Source organism: Anabas testudineus, chromosome 7, assembly GCF_900324465.2.
Source record: "Anabas testudineus chromosome 7, fAnaTes1.2, whole genome shotgun sequence".
NCBI lineage: Eukaryota > Metazoa > Chordata > Actinopteri > Anabantiformes > Anabantidae > Anabas > Anabas testudineus.
Genome location: NC_046616.1, coordinates 11894834 through 11918317, shown reverse-complemented (window position 1 = coordinate 11918317; position 23484 = coordinate 11894834). Strand labels below are relative to the sequence as shown.

At 40.5% G+C, this 23484-nt stretch overlaps 2 protein-coding genes across 5 annotated transcripts; both read left to right on the top strand.

Annotated features, from left to right (window-relative positions):
* Positions 1-8134: 8134 nt before the first annotated feature.
* On the top strand, positions 8135-12610 carry mmp9 (matrix metallopeptidase 9). Its single transcript, XM_026368682.1, has 13 exons — positions 8135-8452; positions 8729-8967; positions 9090-9238; positions 9324-9452; positions 9599-9772; positions 9903-10076; positions 10171-10344; positions 10435-10590; positions 10732-10930; positions 11026-11165; positions 11261-11411; positions 11636-11739; positions 11868-12610. Exons 1-13 carry the CDS (start codon positions 8312-8314, stop codon positions 11990-11992), a joined length of 2055 nt encoding a protein of 684 aa, XP_026224467.1. The 5' UTR covers positions 8135-8311; the 3' UTR covers positions 11993-12610.
* Positions 12611-13268: 658 nt separating this feature from the next.
* LOC113167476 (zinc finger protein 335) lies at positions 13269-23213 on the top strand. 4 transcript variants are annotated; one of them, XM_026368115.1, is made up of 28 exons: positions 13269-13656; positions 14943-15136; positions 15236-15512; positions 15616-15693; positions 15844-16974; positions 17064-17246; positions 17371-17538; positions 17631-17889; positions 17985-18162; positions 18247-18359; positions 18486-18504; positions 18642-18758; positions 18936-19012; positions 19189-19349; positions 19435-19655; positions 19763-19862; positions 19959-20047; positions 20125-20381; positions 20548-20662; positions 20743-20940; positions 21020-21162; positions 21295-21434; positions 21566-21663; positions 21780-21857; positions 21980-22063; positions 22154-22213; positions 22297-22402; positions 22518-23213. In XM_026368115.1, exons 2-28 carry the CDS (start codon positions 14945-14947, stop codon positions 22637-22639), a joined length of 4764 nt encoding a protein of 1587 aa, XP_026223900.1. In that variant the 5' UTR covers positions 13269-13656; positions 14943-14944; the 3' UTR covers positions 22640-23213. The 4 variants fall into 4 exon arrangements, with proteins under 4 accessions (XP_026223900.1, XP_026223899.1, XP_026223897.1 ...); XM_026368114.1 differs by having other exon boundaries at positions 21780-21866; positions 22521-23213; XM_026368112.1 differs by having other exon boundaries at positions 21780-21866.
* Positions 23214-23484: the final 271 nt, after the last annotated feature.

Below are 23484 nucleotides of genomic sequence, written 5' to 3'. Positions count from 1 at the left end.
TGGTTAAAACTACTGGTACTTCTGAGCAGCCCTGTCAGAATTCTTGCAATAATCCAGCGAGTGGGTCTTATTTAAAAGTCGAGAGTTGTAACAGCTCTGAAAACCCATTTCTCTTTTCTGTGTGTGAATTCCTTTGATATTTTGAAATGTGAAGTTCTTGGAAAGACCATGTAATCCAAGTGATATCTGTTCAGCCTCGCTGTGTCTGCAAGGTTAAGCTGTCAACAGATTCAATTTAGTCTCCACTTTCAGGAAAAGAGAAACATGTCTAGAATCCATACAGCAGAAAATACACCTAACATGCAACACGCATGTTTATGTGATATAATGCTGACCGGGCTTATAGTGGAAGAAGAACTACTAATATGCATGTGCACTGTAATGTAAATAATATGTGTGTTTATAGTAGAACAGGAGAGGTGACCTTTCCTTGCAGTGAGCTTCTGTCTGCAGGGCTAATGTGGCTGATAACCACAGATCCTGAGGGAAGCACAGGGGCCTCTCCTGTCAGCATTTACATTGTAGCACATTCAGAGTTTGACAGCACATATCTGTACAGTACATGTAGATCCAGTATTTGGTTTGGCACACATTTGCAAGGAAAATACTCAAGTAAACATGTAATATGATAATCAGGTGTTTTGAATGAAGGCAAATTAATATCACAGTACAGTATTAACAAAAGTGCATGTGACCTCCACACCTTACAGTCTGCCCTTGTCTCCTCTGGTGAAATGCATCTATTTTGGATCAATATTTCTTTAGGGCGTTTTTTTTTTTAGTCCACGTTTCAGACTGATTTTTTTCTCTGTTCATTAGCCAAAGCTCTAACCGAAGCAGACTATCCGATCCCCAAAAGACTGTCTCTACCATCATAAGAGCGAGCTGGGGGGGAAATACAAGGTGTGATATTTATGTCCCACTTTTCTTTTGTTTGATCTACCTGAACTTTGATCAGAACTAATGAATAAGTAAGCATGTTACATGCCCGGGTCAGCTTCCTGTCAGAACACTTCATTTCAATCACAACATCTGCATTAGGGAACAGCTGTAGCGTGGCTCCAAACAGACATTTGAAGCTGAAATAAGGTTAACAGCTACAGAAAAATACCAGAATCAAGCACAGTTCACAGAATTTACAGTATAGTGGGGTTGTACAGGAAAATACAGAACCATGTCGACCACTTACATTAATCTGTGTATGGGATTTTACAGAAAAGCAATTAGATGTAAGAACTAGTCCACTAATTCTGCTTTTGCTGGAGGAGCATCTGTGTCACTCTCAACATACAGCTGTGTGGGAACCTCTTTTCCTACTTGGCATCGCAGGTAATGAGATGTTGCATCAAAATTGATGAGCATAAAATGAGAAGATGAAAAAAATCATAATTAAAACAAGTGATTACAAATTTACAGCAGATGGAAAATTTGCATCCAGTAACAACCGAACATGGCCTATTACCATATAGATGATGATACACAGCATGTTTTAAATACAGAACTGCAACATAACAAAGCACATGAACTGACATCATCCTCAGCTGTGACTTTAACCTAAATGTGCTGAAAAACTCAGTTGTGTTTTACAGTTTTCTTATGACGATTTTATCCCACTAAGTGATTTCAAGAAGGGGCTCACAGAAAGTTTGAAAACCAGTCAATAAAACAACATTAGGGTGCTGAAAATAACACATTTCCCCTAATTATAAATAATTCATGAAAGAGCCTTACTAAATTAGAACAACATCAATATTTTAATCTCCCTTTTTATTAATAAAAATCCCTTTTTGAAAACACATGGTTGTAAAATGCAGCAGAAGATTGACTTTCTGTGAACCCTGGCTAAATAACGGTTCACAGAATTGCATGAAAAAAGAACTTTCTGCTTTGTTAGCAGCATAATTCACTTCCCTGGGTAAATGAGAAATTTTCCACATACATTGGAAGGATAGGGCTGTTCCTTGATGCTCTATTTTTCTCCTGACGTTAATTCCCTGTACCAGAGCTCAAGTTGGCCTCATTGACTGTTGTTATGACAGAGTGCCACCTGCTGGTCAAGATTATTTTGGCATTATATTTAATTAAAACCGAGCTGCGCCATGAGGACCTGCGTTGATCTGGGCCTCTTGTGGAGGGTTCCAAGGTCACATCTGGTTCCTGCCTTAAGCTTCTCTCACAGGTCTTCATGAAAGACTCAGTGTCTGTAGACCTTTATTTCAAATTTTCTGATGCCTATTCCTATGTAAGCCTCTTGAAAGAAACTAATTATTATCATCGAGACTTATCTAGAATTAGATCTTGGAATGACAATAAAGGACCCCAGAAGAAAACCCCCACTATTCAATACACTGTGCATAATAACAAATGAAGCCACATGGCACATCATGCTCAGACAGAAACTGAATCCACGTGATCACAAGTCTCATGTTGTTTTTCTCTAACAGTAGCAGAATGGTGCAAAAATAAGCCCCAAATAAAATAAAATGTTGTTGCTCAGGCAACAATATTTATATCAGGCCCACATTGGAGTTGTGCTTTATCAGCAGAATAAAAACTGAAAAAATAATAAATACACACTTCAAAAGAATGTATGTTAGAAACTACCAGATAGTTTGTCATCCTTTTTATCAGCACCAAGCACCATGTTATCATTTTAGATTTCCGAGCATGACACAAACATTTGAAGCTTAGCTTTTAAGCGATTATCTCACAGAGATCCTAAAAGTACGATCCGGAGAATATTTTGGCCCACATGCTGTCACTGTGGTCGAAATGTTGTTTTTGTTGTCAAGAAAACCACTCATGTGTATCGTGTCAATATAAAGTTTCACAATGCTTCGCTTCTCAACATGAGTTTTAAACAGGTTACTTAGTGTAAAAATATTATATTTGTAATAATATTGAGCCAGCTGTCTAGCTGTCTAACGGCAGTGACGCAGGCAGAGTCATCAGCAGATTCACGACCACAGTAATGTCAGAGTTAAGTCTGTTTTGATGTATTACGCGGAGATGACACATTGTGTACGCAACAATTTAGGTTTTTGTCCTAGAGGGAAATGTTACATTTATCTTAGGCCACGCAAGTTCAAACCTCAGCAACCCCACATACGGTAACCCTGAGCTCAAACCCCAGCAAACACACACAGAGGGAGGAATTATTGCCTGTCTCAACAAGTCTAAGGCAAAGTGTTCAGAGACAGCTGAAGTGCTGATCCTGACTCACTTCCCGTCTGCTATCAGCTGTTTTTCCTTTATTAGGAGGAGGGAAATTCCCACCTTTTCCCCTTTTTAAAAAATGTGCTAAAATCTTTTTACAAAATGGTTTTAAATCTACTAATTTTGTTTTGGTTTGCAGGCCCTCTTTTTGTCACAGCAGATTTCGAAAAGAACTCTTTTAAATAGTTACAAAGGCGTTGCTCCCTGTGGAATTAAATAAGCAATAATAATATCCTGTGCCGTCAGAGCTCATATTGTAGCCCATACTGTCACTCCCTGTGGCTGTACTCTGAATGCCACGGGACGGAAAGCCCATAAAGGCTTGCAACTGGCAGTAATTATTCCATAAAGTCACACAACTCCGCCTGCCTGGACTTGTTCTGCACTAGCATCCCACATCTCAGCAGATACAATCTTGGTCATACCTGCCTGCTCCAGTTTAGTGATATTACATAATGACATGAACTAATACAAGCTGTCTGCAGTATCACTTAAATCACATCTCTCCCTGGGGCCTATGAGTGGAGATGCCGTTGCTGTACCATACTGGTTTTCTGCTGGCTGTAAACATATGTTGCATGTCATTCCCCATCTTTCACACCCCTCTTATTCTGTTATGGTGTTTCCAGTATTACAGTGTATGCAGATTTCACACAGGTAGCCAATGTAGAAATGTGTTTGGCTCTCAAAGCCACAAATTACTCAGGAATGTGACAATCATCTATGTATGTATCTATACAAAGTCATTGCAAAACATTAGTGTGCATGCTCCCTTTGGTTTGAGGGCTCACTGTCATATCCTGTTTCACTCATCAGCACCAATGTGTCCCAATCCTGTAGAGTACCTGAGTGGAAACAGGGGAAGTATGTCTGTGGTAGCCACCAAAGACGCTGTGCAAGACCAATGAGAAAGAAAACAGTGATAAGCAGAAATGGTTTATAGGACATGTATTTTCAACAGCTTTGATCATTTAACATGTCAATGTGCTCTGATCCTGGGCAATGTGGTGGAACTTCATATCAGATTAAGGAACGTGGCTAATGTGAAGCAGATGAAGACTGATTCAAATGAAAGAACGAGAACAACATATTTTAGTTTAGTTTATTTAATACTGTCACAGTATCAGACAGTCCTCTGAAACTGACCTACTTTATCCTAACCTAGTATTTTCTCTGTTTCATCCTGGCTGGATGAAATGAGTGATGACACATCACTACGAGGATTGGCGTCATCAGTCCTCCTTATCACTATTGTTGCCCTTTCAACATCCATAAATGCTGTAGTGTATTTAAAATGTTGAAAATATTTTTTATGTATATGCTACTTGTAAGATTTGTTATTGAAATCTATTCAGATTTATTAAACTATTTCTGTCTTATTAGATAAGATTGTTTCATTAAAAAGTGTGGAGTAAGAAGCCTTTCTGCAGGTGACTAACAGTCTAGATTTAATAATGCGTTTGGTAAAGCAGAAGTAGCACTTCTGTCTGCTGCTTCAGGGAAAGATGAGTCAAGGTTATGGTTTCTACAATCCCATTCAGATGAGTGTGTTTGAAATTTGATCAAAGAATAATTCCTGTCAAATCTACCATGCTGACATCTGAACCATTAAACTTTTGTATGAGGGACACTTAGGGGCCTTGGAGGCTGTACCATGGTTTCTGCCCTTGTGGTTATCTGTTTTGTTTTGGTTGTATCCTTTCTTGTGTTTGTTGTGCTCCACCGATCTTTGCATTTTAACCACAAGTATTTGTCATAGCTTGGGTAAGTTTTCAGGGACTATATATGAGTCATATTGCATTAATGTTTTGGTTTCACTGTTATTGTAAAAATAGAGTGAATAATATGGAATGATCAAAAATAAAACAAGCAAAAGCCAGAAACAAACTTCTTCGAAAACAGTTTGTCAGAGTTTACTGGGGTATAAAAACAAATCTATTTCCAGAATAACTGCAAGGCGCAGCAAACTCAGCAAAGCAGTGTAAAGTACCTGGTCGTGGTGATGGGGTAACATTTCATCCACATCAAACACAGTGATGGTCCTGTGTGTTGCACAGTCTTTGTGGTCAACCACAGAGTAAACAATCCAGTCGTCATAAAACGCAGCTATACAAGGACGTTAGCCAAGGAACCACATCAACTGTTGCAGGCAGGAAGTGATTTCTGCATTTATAACAGCCTGCTAGAAACATATCATAAGTAGTAAACAGTTTTCTTTAACGAGGCAGTTTGAAACTAAACAGGGCATGTCACAATTAAGGGAAACGTTACAAAACTTGCTGTAAGTGTTGAACTGTAAACATTAAAACTCTGGGTTGGATAAAAAAAAGCAGAACATGAGACGATTTCTGTATGCAATAGCACTATATGTTGCACTGTTGTATATGTTGTACTTCTGGTATTACATTGCTTTGTTGCTGCATATTTGTGCACCTGAACATAAAAAACAGCGAGTGTGTGCCACTTTTTGATATTATCCAGTTCTCTGATGACGCAGTTGGCCACCTCATCCAGTTATATGGTGTGTGCCAACAGGCTGTGCTGTGATTAAAGCCAATTCTGGGAAGACTGCCACAAAAATAGTGTATTTTTCAAGGTTCTGTGCCAGACATCTTTTTGGGAGCAAAGTGGCGAAGCCAAATGAAATGTGGCATTATGTTAAAATGCATGGAGCCATATTCATTAAGCCTTTGACGCCATGTCAAATCAGTGGCAGATGTTTTCAGAGGAGGCCTGGGGATCTGCTGAGGAGACGCATATAAACAGAAATAACCTTATGATTGTGGCTGAATAAGCATAAAAACTGCAGTAAATGAAAGAGGGCTTGTGTTGAGTGTTTAAAGGAGGATGGTGCTGCTTTAGTCTGAATGGAGGGGCTGCCACCAGAATATGATTGTGTTTTATGTAACTACACTGTAGTTGGCATTGTTGTTGTGTGTAAAGTGCAAGTCTGTTAAATATGTTTATACATATTTAGAAAAAAGGACATTATCAGTTCATTTGAAATTAAATGTATTTTCCTGGAACACACTGTTAGATTTATTACTAAGAATATCTGTGCTAATTAAAATCAGAGTCAGGAAATGGCATTAAGCATCTTAAAATGAAGGAAATGTAATACATTATAATACATAATAGAATATAATACAATTATCCATATATGTACAATTCCTTTTAATAATGAATGAAAAGAGGAAATGGCTACGTTATATTAAAAACACGTCAGCGGGGAAGAAATGAGGTATGTGTGTGTGAAGCATCAACCACATCAGGAAACCATCATTTTACATATGAGGAAGGATATCATCCTCATTTAACCAACTCCTCTTCATTAGGATATTGATTCATTCAGGATTTCCTGTAAATGGCAAGTATACGTGCACTTAATGTGATACAGCTCTCCAACTTAGGTAAATGTGGTACAGTTTCCAGCCATGTGTATAAGGTGTAGTAATCTAGCATGTCAGTGAAAAAGAGATGAATTTGAAAATGCAGTGGATTAACTAGGTAAACATGTTTGTTCAAGAAGAAAAGAAGTCAGCAGCGTGCATACTGGAAAAGTCCCTCATTTGCAGCTTTGGCCATGCATGTGGGGATGCAGTGAGTCATGATACGCTTGGCTGAAATACATCCTTGCCCACAACACACTGAAACTCACACCCTAAAATATCAACATACAGATTATCCATAGTACACACTACTGTATGTAGTTTGTACTCTCAAAATTACAGATTAGCCAATACACAAGTTTTTCCTGCCAAAGCTGGTCCAAAAAAGTTGAAACACTGTGTAAACACATATAAAAACAGAATGCAATGATTTAACTAACTATTCACAATATAACATAAAAAACATATCAAATGTTTAAAGAGAAAAGAAAATGTGTTATTTTAAGCAAAAAAGAGTCAGACAAATTTAAAAGTGACGGCATGAACACATCTAAAAAAAGTTGACACCGGGCCATGTTTAGCACAGTGGTTACCACTGTGTTTAGCATAGGGTTATAGTGGAAAAGTTTTTTAAATAAATATATATTGTTTCATAACAGAGATGTGCAGATCTACATAAGATGTTCAACATAAATGTAGAAACATTTGGTTACTCATTACCAAATGACATGTGCAAGTCACTGCTAATGAAATTGTTCAGTCTGTGGAGAACACCAAAGGAGAAATTACATCAGCAGCAACAGTGTAGTGATGATGGAGCAGGAAGTTTCCCAACATCCAGTCAATAACAATTCAAAAATCACATTAAATTTTGGGTGGGAATTTCACCAACTTTAAAATTGAATTCAAATAATGCATACAATTAAAATCTTTAAAAAATATATTTTTCTGACAGTTCTCTGTATCTTCTTTCAGCTTGACCTAGTTTGATGTTATATTCAGTATCCAATTTTAGATAAGGAGGAAGCAAATTCCTAGTATGGAAAAAGTGGAACCAAACTTTTTAAACAAACATAGAAATAACAGAAGTGTCTGGCTGGGTCCCATGATGAGTGTGTTGTTCTCAGGTAAAAATACACGTTTAAAATGTTTATGAATTAAAAGGATGAGTTTCAGGACAGACTTTCAAATTAAAGTAATTTGTCTCATTAGCAGATTTTGTGGGTTCTCATGCTTTGTGCATAATTTATTTATAATTTATCAACATAATATGGATAAAATCATATCATATGTCATAACTGATCTTATCCACCACTTCCATTGTTAGCCCATACCATGCTTGTTATATATCCAAAAAAGATCAATTAGCTGGTTAAGCACTCATTTGTTAGATAAAGCTAAATGTGTCTATTTGGAAATTCCCCAAACTACATCAGTCTGTCAAGACGTAGGTGGGAGGGTTGAGGTAGTAGTAGGCGGAGATGAGGTGACTAAGACATTACTTGCATAAATAGGAGGTCCACAAGCCCAACTCAGAGCACAGCAGAGAGAGACAACAACAGGAGCCACCAGTCAAAACAAAGGGAAGACAGCAGTGAGGGAGAAAAGAAATCTTCAGGGAAGAAGAGTTCAGAGCACTTGGTCTCAGAGCAGAGCTCTAAACTTTTGTGGTTAGATTTTGCAGTGAGCCATAGTAAGATCTCATCATGAGATTCTCTTCTGCTATAGTTGTGTGTTTCGTTTTGGGCATAAGTGTGCAGGATGGATGGAGCCATCCTATCAAATCCACTTTTGTCACCTTCCCAGGAGACATCATCAAAAACAAAACTGATTCGGAGCTGGCAGAAGTGAGTAGCAGATGGTTCATTTTGTCTTGATTGATTGAGATACTCAAAACAGGCTGCAGACTGTGATCAGGCTGTGCAGGGAAGTAATTAATAGATTTCCTACTGTTAATGAAAAGAAGAATGCAGGATTTATCTGAAAGCTGCTGTCACAAAAACATGAAGACAGAATTTGATTTGTTTTCTACACAAAAGTTGACCTAATAAGAGCTATACTTTTTCATGACAAGACATTATTATATCTGGACTCACTGATGTGGTTTATATGTTCTTCTCTAGAGTTATCTGAAGAAGTTCGGCTACCTAAACACAGAGCAACGCAGTGGCTTTCAATCTATGGTGTCCACTGGTAAAGCTTTGAAGAGGATGCAGAGGCAGATGGGGCTGGAGGAGACTGGAGAGCTGGATAAGGCCACCCTGGAGGCAATGAAACAGCCTCGCTGTGGGGTTCCTGATGTGGCCAACTACCAAACCTTTGATGGAGACCTCAAATGGGACCATAACGACATCACTTATAGGTGAGCAGAGTGAAATTAAATGTAAACCAAACTAGAGCTGATGGCATTATAATGCATTTGCAAGTGTCTTGACATAGTTGATTATAAGTCTGAAAGCAGAGTGTAATTTTTGTTGTCTACAGGATCGTTAACTATTCTCCAGACATGGAGAGCTCTCTGATTGATGACGCCTTTGCCAGAGCCTTCAATGTTTGGAGTCAAGTGACCCCTCTGACTTTTACCCGCCTCTTTGATGGCACCGCTGACATCATGATCTCATTCGGAAAAGCTGGTATGTGATTGTAGCTGGTATCACATAGTTGAGGTGTGCTGTAGTTCAAAGTTTAGTATAGTAAGCAGTTTAATTTTCCTTTTAGACCACGGAGACCCATACCCATTTGATGGTAAGGATGGGCTTCTGGCTCATGCTTATCCCCCTGGTGAGGGTGTGCAAGGAGATGCCCACTTTGATGATGATGAGTTCTGGACCCTGGGAAAAGGACCAGGTGAACACACACACACACACACACACACACACACACACACACACCTAAAGATATTTTTACCACATGAACAATTCAAATGTAGTAGTCTCCCCCTAGTGTTCACTTTCTAAGTTGCATTAAAATAATCAATTTTTCTGTCACTGCAGTTGTGAAGACTCGCTATGGGAATGCAAATGGTGCTCTGTGCCACTTCCCCTTCACTTTCGAGGGCAGATCCTACACTACCTGTACCACTGAGGGCCGTACAGACAACCTGCCATGGTGTGGCACCACAGCTGACTATGACAAAGACAAGGAATATGGCTTTTGCCCAAGTGAACGTAAGCTTGACAATTTATTCTTCATGGGAAAAATCAGAGGTCACGGGTCACCTATATTAGGGCTTTTGTTTTAGTGACATGCTGACTTGCTTCACCCGCTGATATTTGCCTTTAATTCTCATCCTGGCAGTTCTCTACACATTTGGGGGAAATGCTGACGGAGCTGAGTGTGTCTTCCCCTTCACCTTCCTGGGGGAGGAATATGACAGCTGTACCACAGAGGGCCGCAGTGATGGCTACCGCTGGTGTGCCACCACAAGCAACTTCGACAAAGACAAAAAGTTTGGATTCTGTCCCACTCGTGGTGAGTGACAGGAAAACCAATGCATAAATGATACAGAGTCCTGCCACAATGTCTTCTCTTCTTACAGTTATTGTTAATGTCTTTGTTTGGACAGACACCGCTGTAATTGGTGGAAATTCTGAGGGAGAGCCCTGCCACTTCCCCTTTGTGTTCCTGGGGAAGAAGTACAGCTCCTGCACTAGTGAGGGTCGAGGGGATGGCAAGTTGTGGTGCGGTACCACTGACAACTATGATGATGACAAGAAATGGGGCTTCTGTCCTGACAAGGGTGAGTAATAGAAATAAAGATGTGGAAAGGAAATTGTAGATATTGATCTACACTAGACTACATAAATATTCTTTACTTTATGTGTTCCAGGTTACAGTCTGTTCCTGGTAGCAGCCCATGAGTTCGGACATGCCCTTGGCCTTGATCACTCCAACATTAGAGATGCTCTCATGTACCCCATGTACAGCTATGTTGAAAAATTCCCCCTGCATAAAGACGACATTGAAGGCATTCAGTATCTTTATGGTAAGGCTTTATGGTCATGACAAGCTGCTTATGACTAGCGTAATCATGCAAACTTGCATCAAAATGTTTAAACTTTATATTCTCTCAATCATTGCATCGCTTCTTTTTAAAAAAAATGTTTTCATTTGTTTTGTTTTTTAGGACCCAAAACAGGCCCTGACCCCACCCCCCCTCAGCCTCGCACCACCACTACCCCCTTCCCAGATGACAAGTCTGAAGCCACTAAACCGACCACCACTACCACCACAAGCCCTGTGGATCCAACCAAAGATGCCTGCAAATTGGGCTCATTCGATACTATCACTGTGATTGAGGGAGAACTACATTTCTTCAAAGACGGGTGAGCAAATCAGCTCAAACCTTTTTTTTTTTTGTAATAGAAATAAAAATGACAACATAATCAAAAATGCGTTCAATCTTTGTTTTGATCAACAGACATTACTGGAAGATTTCCAGCAGGAATGGTGAAAGTGTCATGGGACCATTTTCTATTTCTGAGAGGTGGCCAGCTCTGCCCGCAGTCATTGACTCTGCTTTTGAAGACCTTCAGACCAAGAAAATGTACTTCTTCTCAGGTAAAGATGCTTCATACAGTGCTGATGCACAAGACAGCTCTGTCACATAATCCCTGTGCAGAAGAGCTTCATAGACTCTTTTCCTTCTTTTGCAGGGGCCCGATTCTGGGTTTACACAGGCAAGAATGTCCTGGGTCCCCGTAGCATCGAGAAACTTGGCCTCCCCAACACCATTCAGAAAGTGGAGGGAGCCCTGCAGAGGGGGAAAGGCAAAGTGCTGCTCTTCAGTGGAGAGAACTTCTGGAGGTGAGTTAAAATTGTGCTGATGTAAATGTCTGATGCTGGAAGATTTTCAGCTTCCATTCAACCATGTCTGCTCTTTGACTATTTTGTCTTTTAACAAGTAGTTTACACCCACCCTTTGCTCAAATAAGTTGTTTTACAACATTATAAAAGTCTGTGCTTTAACCGGAGTTTGGCTGTTGTTCTATTTTAACGACATTCTCTGGTTTTGTGTCTGATCAACACAGGCTTGACGTAAAGGCCCAGAAAATCGATGCAGGCTACCCTAGATACACAGATGTTGTCTTTGGTGGCGTCCCAAATGATGCTCATGATGTATTCCAGTATAAAGGTAAATAAATCTGTCAATTTCCCATTTTTATTCTTAATTAACAAATTCAGCAATGCAGCAATAGATAGTTGCACATGAGAATATACATTTGGCATCACGTTGATTTAATTTCAATGTCTATGCCTTAGGTCACATGTACTTCTGCCGGGAGCGCTTCTACTGGCGTATGAATTCCCGCAGGCAGGTGGACCGTGTTGGTTATGTGAAATATGACCTCCTCAAGTGCTCTGATTCTTCAAGCTCTCTCTACTGAGGGGATGGCCGCACAGGGACGAGCTGGAAATTGTCTGTAAAGTGGTAGCACCTGTTTCTCTCTCCTGTGCAGATTTCAGTGAGATTGTGATACAGTGTTTGTGTGTAGCGCCTGTTGTATGATGTGTGCTTTTTAGGCTGTGAATAATTGGCCGTAGTCAATGTTGGCAAATTCTCAAACATAGAGCATTGGCTTAAACATAAGTCAAAGGGCCAGTACAGGAAAGCAAATTGCGATCCTTGCACTGCTTTAATCTGTGAACTTATATCATATGATAATATGGTGGCCTAAAAACAATAGTGACAATTTAAATATTATCAAAAGCTGTCTGGTTTAGATTCCAGATTTGCTGAACATTTCATTTGAGTCTGACAGGTTCAGACTCTTAACAGTATTGGATTATTTTGATATTTATAGCAATATCTAATATTATTTTTGTGTCCTAAAGCTTGTTTGTTTTGTATAATTTTATGTGTATTTTTCTAAAAATGACTTCAAAGCCATTTACTTGCACTGGAAGACAATCCATGTCTCCTTCACTGAAATTATTTATAAGACAGATATGCTTTGTAATAAAGTTTCAACTTTCAATGCAATAAACATTCTATGAGAACTACCTATTACTGTCACCTGTGTCAGTCATTAATTAAGATACTTGATAAATTAACAAGCACTGGGATTCGTCATACAGTCGGAGTCCACATCCCACAACAGAAAAAAACAGTACATAACCTAAAATATTACATTATTATACAATACTCCCCTGTATTTAAGAGACATTTTGCGGACAGAATTACACAAGTAAGAAATAAATAGAAACTAATAAACTGACTAGTTAGTAAAATTGTTTCATGAGCTGCTGAACTAATAGGCTTTCTAGGAACAAATTGTTAAAAGTAATTCTATTAAACCAGGCAACAGAATAAAACAAAAATAAAACTGAGTTTGGGTTCAGCTGTCTGCAGAAGGCACATCTGTAAACTAACCAGCTCTTTTAACTGCATTTCCTCCCACACATCGCAATAATTATTTTACTTATTATTCATTTTATTCCCATTCTTTATTTAACCTTTATATATCCAAGTAAAGAGTTTGAGGTCACACAGACACAGTCACCAACAGCTGTTAATGTTAATTAAAGAAAGCAAACATTAGCTCAGGACAAACAGGGGAATCAACAACTGTAATCTACAAGAATCATATTTAATAACTAGCTAACGCGACCGAATGACAGCACGTTATAGAAAGACAACAAAAGACAAACATTAGTTTATAGTTTTATTTATCTGGAGTTAAAACGACAACCTCACTCTGCAAACAACAGTATATTACTCCGCATCTCGTTGCGTAATACGCCTTCCTCTAAAAACAATAGTCCACTTCATATTTACAGACATTACATTCAGCGAATATCTGGGGCTGCATTTAACGTCCAAACTGTCAGTGCGCACACACACACGGTTAAAACTGTTATATATTTTTTAAATGTCATCAAACAAAGCTTATTTTCAACAAAAATAATAAATAAGATCCGGTCGCAGGGACAGGAAGCAAGGAGACACTCATGGCGCCCGACTAGAATGAAGCAACAATAATCGGTTACTAATTGTTGTTCTATTTAGCTCCTCTACACTAACGGATACCTCTCTACACGAAAACACACGGTAAGAAAAACGCGTGGGGATTCTAGTGCCGAAGAGGGAAAATGTTTTCATTTTCTTCAGGGACAGCATTTGGGCGGTCTGCGGCGGCTCAGGCCCTCGAGGTCCCCAGTAGAGCTCTCAGAATGCCTGAGCGTAAAACACGGCTGCCTGGTGGAAAATGGCGACGCGGAGCAGGCAGGACGAAGGGCAGCTAGGCCCGTTCACAGCGGCTAGCACACGCTGTTTTGGAGGGTGTAGCATCCGAGAGGCAGACTTGGTTACATCACTGGCACCCTCTTTATTGAATGTCGATGTGCTGTTCAACCAACAAGTGTTTTATGCATTTCCAGAGCTTCCTCAGACGTGATGGTGACTTGAAACACAAAGCTGGTTAACAAGCTAACAGCTAACATTAGCTACACCGATTGAGCTTGAGCTAACTTTAGTTCTCGTTGGCATAAAGTTCATCCATAACTTCACATCGCAGGTCTGTTATCATTTGTGTAGGTGGGAGCTAAATGTGAAGTTGGGCCACTTAGGGGAATAGATAGTGTTTTAATCGTTACGATGCAAAAGTGCAATGGGTAAATGGTGCAAACAACGTCACTTCTGCAGAGACTTAAGTTTTTTAAAAGACACTATTCTATACATGACTACTTATCATTAAGTAACCGGCAACTAACTCAGCATCCATTAATTAAATTAGTGTTTTATGTGTAAAGGTCAGAAAAAAGGGGCACAACTAACGTTTCACATAAGTCACTCATCGAAATCAAGTCATCAGTATTAACTGTTTTCACATACACTCCTTTTGGTACTGATTCATTTACCATACCATCATTGGTTTAACCTAGTCCACAGAAAATCCACCACAATGACACACAAAATTTAAAGTCACCTTGAAAACAGAGAAACCAGACCACAACAACCCCAGTGTTAATGTCCAATTGGGTTTAACATTAACCTTAATAAATGCAATATATTCCATAGCCAGCCTCCTCTTGATTTCTTAATTTGCCCTTTTCCATAGGAGACATCCTTACAGTACATCCTTACAACTAAGTAATTTGGACACATCTGTTTATCTATCAAGGATCTCTGCAGTCTTGATACTTCAACATTTTATTTCAGTAGATATTCTACACCCCTTGTTTATTCAATGACAGATAAGCTGGGACTTTATACATATCTTAAAGTGTACAGTCTTCCTCCTGATGTGAGTAATAAAGAGACACTGCTGTGATGCAACACATGCTTTAAACAGCCACATACTTCATATTGAGTTTTTGTTACATTTTTGTGTATAGTTATGGATTCAGAGGAGAATGAGGTGGAGAGCAGCAGTGATGCAGGTCCCTCAGGGATGGAGGAGCCATCTGAAAGTGGCATGGGTATGGAGTCTTCAGAGGCCATGTCTGCTGACAGTAGCGATGCTGCTGCCCCTCATGCACAGGCTCCAGAGTCTGACTGCCATGTGGGACAGAGTTCAGAGGGACTTGTTGTAAGTTTTTAAAATTGAAATAATAACTTTGTATAATATAGTCATGAGGTTGTTTAAAAAGTTTCTTGCGTCACCATTTCTGTGCCCCTTCCTGTCAAGGTATTTATCCCAGAAACCAGCTCTAGTACAGATGTCAGAGTTTCATCAATCCACCTCCCAGACTCCTCCTCAGTGGCCCAGTCTACCAGTGTGTCCAGCGTCTCCACGGTGACTCAGTCAGTGCTGGTGTCTGAGTCAGCCCAAGTGCTGGTCCACTCGAGTGCTGTGCCTGACGGAGCCATGATGGTTTCTGACTCAACTGCTTCTACCTCCTCAGACCTCGGGTCTGCAATTGACAAGATAATAGAGTCCACCATCGGTCCTGACATCATGAATGGTACTTTCACTGATACTTAACTTTATGTTTTGTCTTAGACTGAGCTGTGTCACTTTGATGTAAATCAGCAGATATTTCACCTTGTCTACTCCTTTGCTATTAGGTTGCATAGCTGTGACCAGTGCAGAGGATGGGGGCGCAGAAACAACCCAGTATTTGATATTACAAGGTCCAGATGATGGTATGGGTTCTGATGTAACAATTAATTGGTTAATTTTCAGGTCATTTTAAAACATTTTTCAAGTTAATGAGTTTCGAATTTTTTTAATAAATCAACTGGACAAGAATTATTTTAAATTCTAGATAGATTTAATAATTTTATCTGCTATAGGTGCTCCTATGGTAGCCCAGATGTCTTCTTCCGCTCTGTCCAACCGTATAGCCATAGAAGCTCTCGCTGAAGGGCCCACATCTACCTGTCTGGAGCAGGGAGACCTGCAGGGCAACCTTGAACCTGACCAGCCTGATGATCAGCCTGGACACTCAGGTTATCCAGAGGACAGCAGCAATCAGCCTGACCAGCCCCAGCACTCACACCCTTCCCAGTACATGGAATGTAGTGCAGATGGTCCAGACCAGACAGGGGAGTCTTCATCTTCCTATGTGGAGTGTTCGGGTGAGGAACCTGACCAGACACGCTCCCATTCGGGTTTCCCTGACTACAGTGGGGATAACAGTGACCAGGACCTACCTGGATATGTGGAATGCAGTGGGGCTGATTCAAACCCCACCAGCCAGGGTCACTATGTGGTGGAGTGCAGCGCTAGGTATCTTGAGTGTGCAGTGGATGATGGAGAGCAGCCACATCATTCACGCAGTTACATTGACAGTAGTGCAGACCACCGGACCCAGACAAGTAGACAGTATGGGGTAGAGTATGGTGGAGAATGTGTTGCAGCTGCAGACTCTGAACAACCAGGTTGTTCTCGGTACCAAGGTAGGGATGATGATGAAGATGACGAGCAGAACCAGGATCCAGATCAGCCGCAGCACTCCCAGCAGGAGCCCCAGCACTCCTGTTATATGGAAAGCAGGAATGGTCCTGAGGCGTCTCTCTATGCTGATGACAGCTCCTCATCAGATCACCTTCTGGCAGACACAGCAGGTTCAGGTGGGCTTCCAGAGGCACTGGAATGTAGCGAGAGCCAGCCCGGGCCTTACATAAGTAGTAGTGGAACATACACCTCCAATCCAGAGCCTGAGCTGGCTCAACAGTGCTCACCCAGACAAGAGGAGCCTCAGGGATCCCAGCAGCCTCAGGATGAAGCTAGGTTGGTCAGGGAGATGGAGACATCAACAGTGGCAGCAGGGTCTGGAGACCGACCACTAAACCTAGCTGAGTTGGAGGAGATGATGGAAGTAGTTATTGTACAGCAGTTCAAGTGTAAGATGTGTCCATACAAGAGTGCATCCAAAGACACACTTATAAACCACATGAGAGATAAACACTTCAAACCTCCAGGTGAAGTAATTACTTATGATCACATTAATAAATCACATTGCCTGTAAATAGTCTAATTTAGTTTCTTTTGTTCAATGTTGGATTTTCAGGGGACATGCCAAAGAAGCGTAAACGTGGACGGCCTCCTAAAAGTGAGACATTAGCTCGTCGTCAGGCAGAGAGGGAGGAAGCTGAAGAGAGTGAGGCAGCCAAGGTGAAAGCTGCTGAGCCCCAACAGGCAGAAGAAGAAGAGGATGATATTGTTGATGCTGGTGCTATAGATGATCCCGAAGGTCAGTGACGACTATTGTCATTAAACCTCCAATGAGACATTCATACTTTTCTTACCTAATAAGTAATTTATAGTGTAAGAATCATATTAACGTATCTGCTGCTACCTGCTCTTCTGCTCCACAGAGGATAGTGACTACAACCCAGCTGATGAGGACAGCAAAGGAAGACCACCTGCTATTCTGAAGAAGCCTGCTCCTCCTATTTCCTCCTCCTCCTCGCAAGGGCGTCCACGACGTAAGGTTGGCCGTCCAAGAAAGTATAGCTCTGTAGAAGAAGGCTACATTAGCAAAGGTGAGTTATCACTGCACAGGAGAGCCTGTGTTACAAACCATACACTTTAGATTGCCGTACCTTCTTTTTTCTTCTTCATGTGTTTGTGACAGAAGCAGAAAGCATTGCTAAGAGGCCCAAGGTTAGTGCTGATGCTAGTGTACCTGAAGAGGCAAGCTCTTCGGGGTTAGACAACGGTCCTACTGTGGTCACTGATGGTGATAACCCTGAAGCAGCAATAAGCCAATCAGACTCTGAAAACAAAGACCCTTCATCCAACACACAGCCAGAGGAGGAGTTATACCAGAGGAAACGAGGTAGACCATCCAAGCGTTTCCTTCGCAAGAAGTATAAGAAATATATAAATCGAAAGTAAGTATCAAATGGTTGAATTAAATTGTGGTCCAAATAGTATTATATAAGTTTAACAGCAAGCTCATTACTTCTTTCTTTTTGTTAACTTGCAGTCGATACTATAAATCCCTTAAGCCTCTCCTAAGACCTCACAACTGCTGGATCTGTGGCTCTCGTTTCCTCACTCAAGAAGATTTGCGCTTCCATGTAGACTCTCATGAAGGCAATGACCCAGAGCTTTTTAAGTGCCAACAGTGCAACTATCGCTGTAAGCGCTGGTCTTCACTCAAGGTCAGTTATAGTAAAATTAGAAACAGTCAGGTAGACTTCTGTTTACATGCATGTTTCCTAAAAGTCTTGCTGGCTGTTTTGCAGGAACACATGTTCAATCATGAGGGCACCAAGCCGTTCAAGTGTGAGGAGTGTGATTACACAAGTGTCTACAAGAAAGATGTCATCCGCCACTCAGCAGTCCACAACAAAGATAAGTACGTTCTTCAAGAAACATGCATGCACAGTAAATGCACAGTTCCTTATACACAATATTTATTATAGATTATCAGATATCAGTGCTGAATGTACTAATTACTGATCTACACCGTTCCCTTCCACAGGAAAAGGAAGACAGAGTTGGTAAGTTAGTAATAATTTATTATAGTCATAATATTTTCATTTCATAGCAGAAAGATTTCAGTCTTTTTATGTGTAGGTTTTGTCTTTTTAAGATACATGATTTGTCAGTTTTGTGGCTTTTGTGCTCATTCTTGCAGATACCAAAGGTGTCAGAGTTCCCCTGTCCTGTGTGTCACAGAGTTTACCCCATGCAAAAGAGACTGACCCAGCACATGAAAACGCACAGTTCTGAGAAGCCACATATGTGTGATAAGGTCAGAAAACAAAAACATTTCAACACATGTAATACACATTGTCAGATTTTCTGCAAAGACATGGACAAAGACAGAAAATAGCATGTCTCTGTAATCCTGAGCATAAGAGCATAAGGGGAACTCCTTACATAAAAGCAAGTGCACTCTGTTGTTAATGGTGTCTGTCTGGTTTTGCAGTGTGGCAAATCCTTCAAGAAGCGGTACACATTTAAAATGCATCTGCTGACCCACATCCAGAGTCTTGGAGACAGCAAGTCAGTATTAAATAAAATATTTTGTTTTGTACCATTCTGTGTTTCAAAATTAACAGATGAATGTGACATGGTGGTTAACAACAGCGCTTAACATTGTACGGTAGAATAAGGAATTTTGTTTGATGTTAATGTGGAGATATTAATATCATAAAAAACCCTCGATGTATATTTTCCAGGTTCAAGTGTGAGTTTTGCGACTACACTTGTGACAACAAGAAGCTGCTGCTCAACCATCAGCTGTCTCACACGAACGACAGGCCCTTCAAGTGTGACTACTGCAAATACTCCACTTCTAAAGAGGAGTTCCTGGTGTCCCATTTGGCCATAAAACACACAGGTCAGAGTGGTGAAGTTTTAAAAATATTATTTATGCATGTGTTTATGTGTGCAGGTCAGTCATGTAACACTGTTAATAACTGCAGGAGAAAAGCCTTTCTCCTGTGATATGTGCCACTTCATGACCAAACATAGGAAGAACCTGCGTCTACATGTGCAGTGTCGCCATTCTGAGGCTTTTGAACAGTGGTCTGTGGCTCATCCTGAAGAGCCCGTGAGGAGACGACGCAGGCCCTTCTTCAACCTGCAGCAGATAGAGCAGCTCAAAGAACAAAATAACGACACAGAAGGTTTACAAAACACCATTGTGAGTCTGTTAGAGATTTTCTGAGCCAATGTTGTTTGAATTTTAGCATGTTATATTTTGTGGCAATGAAATGTATTAAACAGAATGTTTTTGTCTTCCTTCGTTAGGTTGCAGTGGATTCTGCAACATTACAAGCCATGCAGGGAATGGAAAATGCCTCAGTATCCCAGGATGCATTGGGAAACACAACCATCATTTACGAACAAGGTCAGCAACTATTCAACAAGAAACATTATTCAATAATTTAAGCATGTTGTGTCACCATAGGAACAAATGCTGATTTTGTCTCTGTGTGCTCTTCAGCTGAATCCAGTGATCTCTCTGCCCAGAATGCTTTGGACCTGCTGCTGAATATGAGTAATGCCCGGGAGTTGGTTGGAAACTCCTTACAGGTCTGTGCTGTTGCCTGGCGAAAAAATTTCCCTTTTGAAAAAAATCAGTCAGGCAGGACATGTACTGTGCTCCTCAGGTGGCTGTGCTGAAGCCAGATAGCAAAGCTTTGGATAAGGGCACATGGAGTGCAGTGACTGCAGCACCGGGACAGGCGCAAAAGGTTGTGACCTTCCACGTGTCAGAGAACGGTGAGACGGTGCTACAAGAGGCCTATGAGGCAGCCACCTCTGAAACTGGAGAGCTCACCCAGATTGCCATAGAAGCCTACGAAGGTGGCGAGGACTTCAGTGTGGTGGAGCAAGCTGCTGAAGAAATCCAAAGCCCTAGATACAGGTGAAATACAGTACAACACAGATAGCGTAGCTGATTAATGGGAATGTGTTGTTATAATCATACAACTTGTTTAATCAAAATTAGATCAAATGTACATTAGACTGACTTTTTGGTTTTATTTCTGAGGTCTCTTCAATCTAATGTCATTAAACCACTTTCTCTGCAGTAATGAGGAGAACAGTCCTTCTCAGGCTTTAGAGGTGTCTGGGTCAGACAGCCTGAAAAGTGACAAGTACTATCTTTCATCAGCACTGGCCGATGGTGTATTGCAACAAGTTGAGGTGACTGTCAACTCTAACTTTTACATATAGAGACGCACAGCATTTCTTCTCTCTGACTGTGTTTTTTGTGTTTCTGTCAGCTGAGCAGTGAAGCTCCAGCGTCTCCTTCTGCAGTGAGCTCTCCCAGTCTCAGCACCAAGAGATTTTCCTGTCGAATCTGCATGGAGTCTTTTCATGGACGCTCTGACATGGAGAACCACAAGAGGGCACACTTGGATCCTAACACTTTCAAATGCCCAGACTGTGACTTCATCTCCTCCTCCTGGCCTGAGGTCAAGGTGAGTTTCTCAAAATTTTTATGTATCTTAAGACATGTCGTGTCTTTTCTGACAGTGACTAATATCTATTTAATTTTAGGCTCACATGGCGCAACATTCCTATCTTCGTCCTCACAAGTGTCCAAACTGCAGCTTTGCTTCCAAGAACAAGAAAGACCTGCGACGGCACATGATGACACACACCAATGAGAAACCCTTCTCATGCAAACTTTGTGGACAAAGGTGAGATCAGAAATAGTTTGTATCATCATAAAACTTGTATATACTGTATACTTTTGCTTGGCTTATGCTTTGAGCACAGATGGTAGGGAACAGCTATTAATGTTGTAATGTTTATTTGCCCAAATGTCTTAGGTTTAACCGTAATGGACATCTGAAGTTTCACATGGAGCGTCTTCACAATCAGGATCATCCCACCAGGAAGAGCCGTACAGCCACATCTCAGCAAACCATCATAGTCAACAGTGATGAGGAGGCCCTGGCCACACTGCAGTGTAAGAAACATACAGAAAAATACAAATGAATGATATCAGATGTTAGGACTGACACTGGTTCTAAACGGAATCCACATTTATTGTAAAACATAATCACATATCTCCTTAATGTGTGTGTGTGTGCGCACCAGCCCTTCAGGCACATCAGACTGTCATCACACCAGAGCGGTTACAGGCGCTGGGACAGGAGCACATCATTGTAACTCAAGAGCAGGCAGTATCAGACCAGGTACCAGCATTCACACTGTATATGAATCTCATGTTTCACATGTCAGTTTATTTAGCTTAAAATATGTAGCCACTCTGCATTTTCAAACTAAGGGCATTAATGTGTGCACTCTTCAGGAGGAGGGCACATACATCCAGCAGATAACCACTATAGATGGACAGACTGTTCAACACTTGATGACAGGAGAAAATCAGGTAACTGAGGTGAGATTTTGTGTATTCCACCACTTCATATTTCAGGATATATACTTACAACAGAGTTAATCTCATATTCTGAAGCTTTGACCTGTGCTTATTTTTCCCATTTCCTGCTTCAGGTCCAGTATATCATATCGCAAGATGGAGTACAACATTTGATTCCTCAAGAGTATGTAGTCGTAGCTGATGGCAACCACATACAGGTAAGTGTATCACCTCCTAAGATGTTACCCTACATGTAACAGTGTATGAAGGTAATCATGGTTTGTCTGCTGTCTGTAACTGTCCCTCAGATGCCAGATGGACAGATCATCCAGTATGAGCATGATGGGACCTTTTTGCAGGAGCAGCAGGTGGGGCAAATAATTAAAAATGGTCTACATTGACAGATGTTTATTGTGGCAAAGCTCACTGCTCCATGTTTTCACACGTTCAGATTGCGGTCAGTCATGATGGACAGATCCAGTACCTACCTGTCAGCTCAGAGCAACAGATCGTGAATCCTGAGGATCTGGAGGCAGCTGCCCACTCTGCTGTTACAGGTCAACTCTCCTAATGAACTGAGTAGCTTTGTTATGTCTGGTGCAGCAGGTTGCACTTAACCTTATTATATTCAGATAACAAAGCAAACTAAGTGGTTAATCTCTGTTGTTATAGCAGTAGCAGATGCAGCGATGGCGCAGACTCAGACAGTCTACACTGAAGCTACACCTGAACAGCTGGAGCAGCTGCAGCAGCAGGGCATCCACTATGATGTCATTACCTTCACAGACGAATAGATGACTTTTTATAAACCTGCGTGAGCAGAACCAATACAAACCACTATGAGCTGACAAGTACAGTGACCTCAACTTATTTATGCATATAACTGGCTGTGAACTAAATAATCATCTCCTGCTCGGGGATTGTTGCACTGTTTAAGATCAGCAGCTTTTTTGTAAATTCAGATTATTGCACCCATTGCTTCTAATTAATCATGCACAGGGGTTGTGCATTTAGGAGTTGGTCTGTAATTATTAAAAATTATTTGTGTTTATGTGCCTCAACTGCTTCAATTTGCAAGACAGTGTTATCAAAACAATTTAAATGGCTTATATCATGTTTCAGAAATTGTTGAGTATCCAAATTAACATTTTAGTTTTCAAAAGAAATGAATGTAAGGGAAGGGTTTATTTTGGATCCATTATATGTTAATTGGTAGAACACCACAATCTTGTGGTTACTGAATATTAATATGTACATGCTCTTTTGGATTTGTCTTCTGTTCCATAATTGAGGATATGTTTTTGATTTTGTGGATATGAAGTGGTTAATAAGCTGAAAGCTGACACCAAATAAATCACTTTGTGTAAATTTTGTGTATATCCCGTAATGTCTGCATAATGTTCAGAACTGTATCTAATTATTTGTGCTATTTATAAATATTGTTAGATTGTTAAACACTGAATTAGACATAAAAACAGGATTCTTGCAGTAAATTCACTGTTTGTGCAGGTGAGTTGAGCAAGCTTTGTTGTCATCATAAAGTGTAATTTATGGAGTTCCACTGCATTAGAAAACACATAAACAGTATAACACAACCAAATGTGACTATACCACACATTACAACTTCAAATATGTGCTT

Coding starts and splice junctions, on each gene's coding strand:
- mmp9 (XM_026368682.1), top strand. CDS start 8,312: ATGAGATTCTCTTCTGCTATAGTTGTGTGTTTCGTTTTGGGCATAAGT. Junction 8,453..8,728: donor CTGATTCGGAGCTGGCAGAA/GTGAGTAGCAGA, acceptor GTTCTTCTCTAG/AGTTATCTGAAGAAGTTCGG. Junction 9,773..9,902: donor TGGCTTTTGCCCAAGTGAAC/GTAAGCTTGACA, acceptor TCATCCTGGCAG/TTCTCTACACATTTGGGGGA.
- LOC113167476 (XM_026368112.1), top strand. CDS start 14,945: ATGGATTCAGAGGAGAATGAGGTGGAGAGCAGCAGTGATGCAGGTCCC. Junction 17,539..17,630: donor AGAAGGCTACATTAGCAAAG/GTGAGTTATCAC, acceptor TGTTTGTGACAG/AAGCAGAAAGCATTGCTAAG. Junction 21,435..21,565: donor GGCCCTGGCCACACTGCAGT/GTAAGAAACATA, acceptor TGTGCGCACCAG/CCCTTCAGGCACATCAGACT.